The 965-nt window shown below is 68.4% G+C and overlaps 1 protein-coding gene across 1 annotated transcript in view; it reads right to left on the minus strand.

The window, feature by feature from the left end:
- FAAP100 (Fanconi anemia core complex associated protein 100) overlaps positions 1-963 on the minus strand; it is a gene marked incomplete at its 5' end in the record, with an annotated part of 9,029 nt that extends 8,066 nt beyond the window's left edge. Inside the window, 2 exons of the mRNA XM_006753061.1 lie at positions 8-767; positions 848-963. Coding sequence (XP_006753124.1) covers positions 8-767; positions 848-963 — 876 coding nt within the window. The remainder of the gene's footprint in view (positions 1-7; positions 768-847) is intronic.
- Positions 964-965: the final 2 nt, after the last annotated feature.

A 965-nucleotide genomic window follows, 5' to 3' on the forward strand; every position in this document is an offset into this window, starting at 1 on the left:
GGTAGACGTGGCTGTCCCCACTGCAGGCTGCGCAGAGCACGGGCCCCGGCAGGCAGTACTCACGCAGCTCTGGCACCAGACTCCCTGCCTCGTCCCAGCTGGCCTTGATGGCCAGGGTCCGGCCGTGGTGCCCGAGCGCCACCAGGCAGTCCAAGTCTGCGTCCTCTGGGCCCTCAGCCGAGGGCTCCGTCCTCAAGGCCCCGATGAAGGCGACGGGCTCTTCCAGGTGATGGAGGATCCTGACAAGGGCCTTGGGGTCCCCAGGGGCCGACCGGGAGGTGACCAGGGTCTTGAGGACCACAGAGCAGAGCTGGCCGTCGGGGAGACCACAGAGGATCACGGGCGATTCCAGGAGGGCAGCGTCGGCTCCAAAGAGGAGCCCGAAGAGGGGCCCCTCCAGCGTGAAGACCTTGGGGCCCTGTGGGGGGCTGTGCCGAGCCCTGGAGCTGGGTAGGGACACACAGCACAGCACCGGGCGGAAGTGGGGGGCTTGGGATTTCCCAGGGCTCCCCGCTGGGGGCATGTGGGTAGACAGCTCCACCTCCCCGATCTGGCCTCTGGGCCCGGGGTCCGCCCCCGGACTCGGACACTCAAACAGCTGCACCTTCCACTGGGCGGGACCCTGCGCCAGCGCGATGAGCAGGTCGCCCAGCACCGTGAACGCGCACAGCGTGGCGTCGGGGAGCACACAGGTGTCTGGGTCCACAGGGGTCACGGGGGAGGGGGACTCGCAGTCCTCGTCGTCCCCATCACTCTGGCTCACAGACCTTGGGGAGCACAAGGAAGTGTCACCGCCGAGATGCACGTGCTGTCTCCATGGCAACCTGCCACAGCAACCCCTCCTTACCTGCGGGCCTGGTCCAGAGACAAGCAATAGATGCCCCTCCGCGCGCACAGGACGAGGAGCGCCCGGCGAAGGGCCAGTGCCTCCAGGTGCCACACCTGCCCCGGGAACCTGTACACCG

The sequence above is a fragment of the Myotis davidii genome, unplaced genomic scaffold (assembly GCF_000327345.1).
Source record: "Myotis davidii unplaced genomic scaffold, ASM32734v1 scaffold211, whole genome shotgun sequence".
Taxonomy (NCBI): Eukaryota; Metazoa; Chordata; class Mammalia; order Chiroptera; family Vespertilionidae; genus Myotis; species Myotis davidii.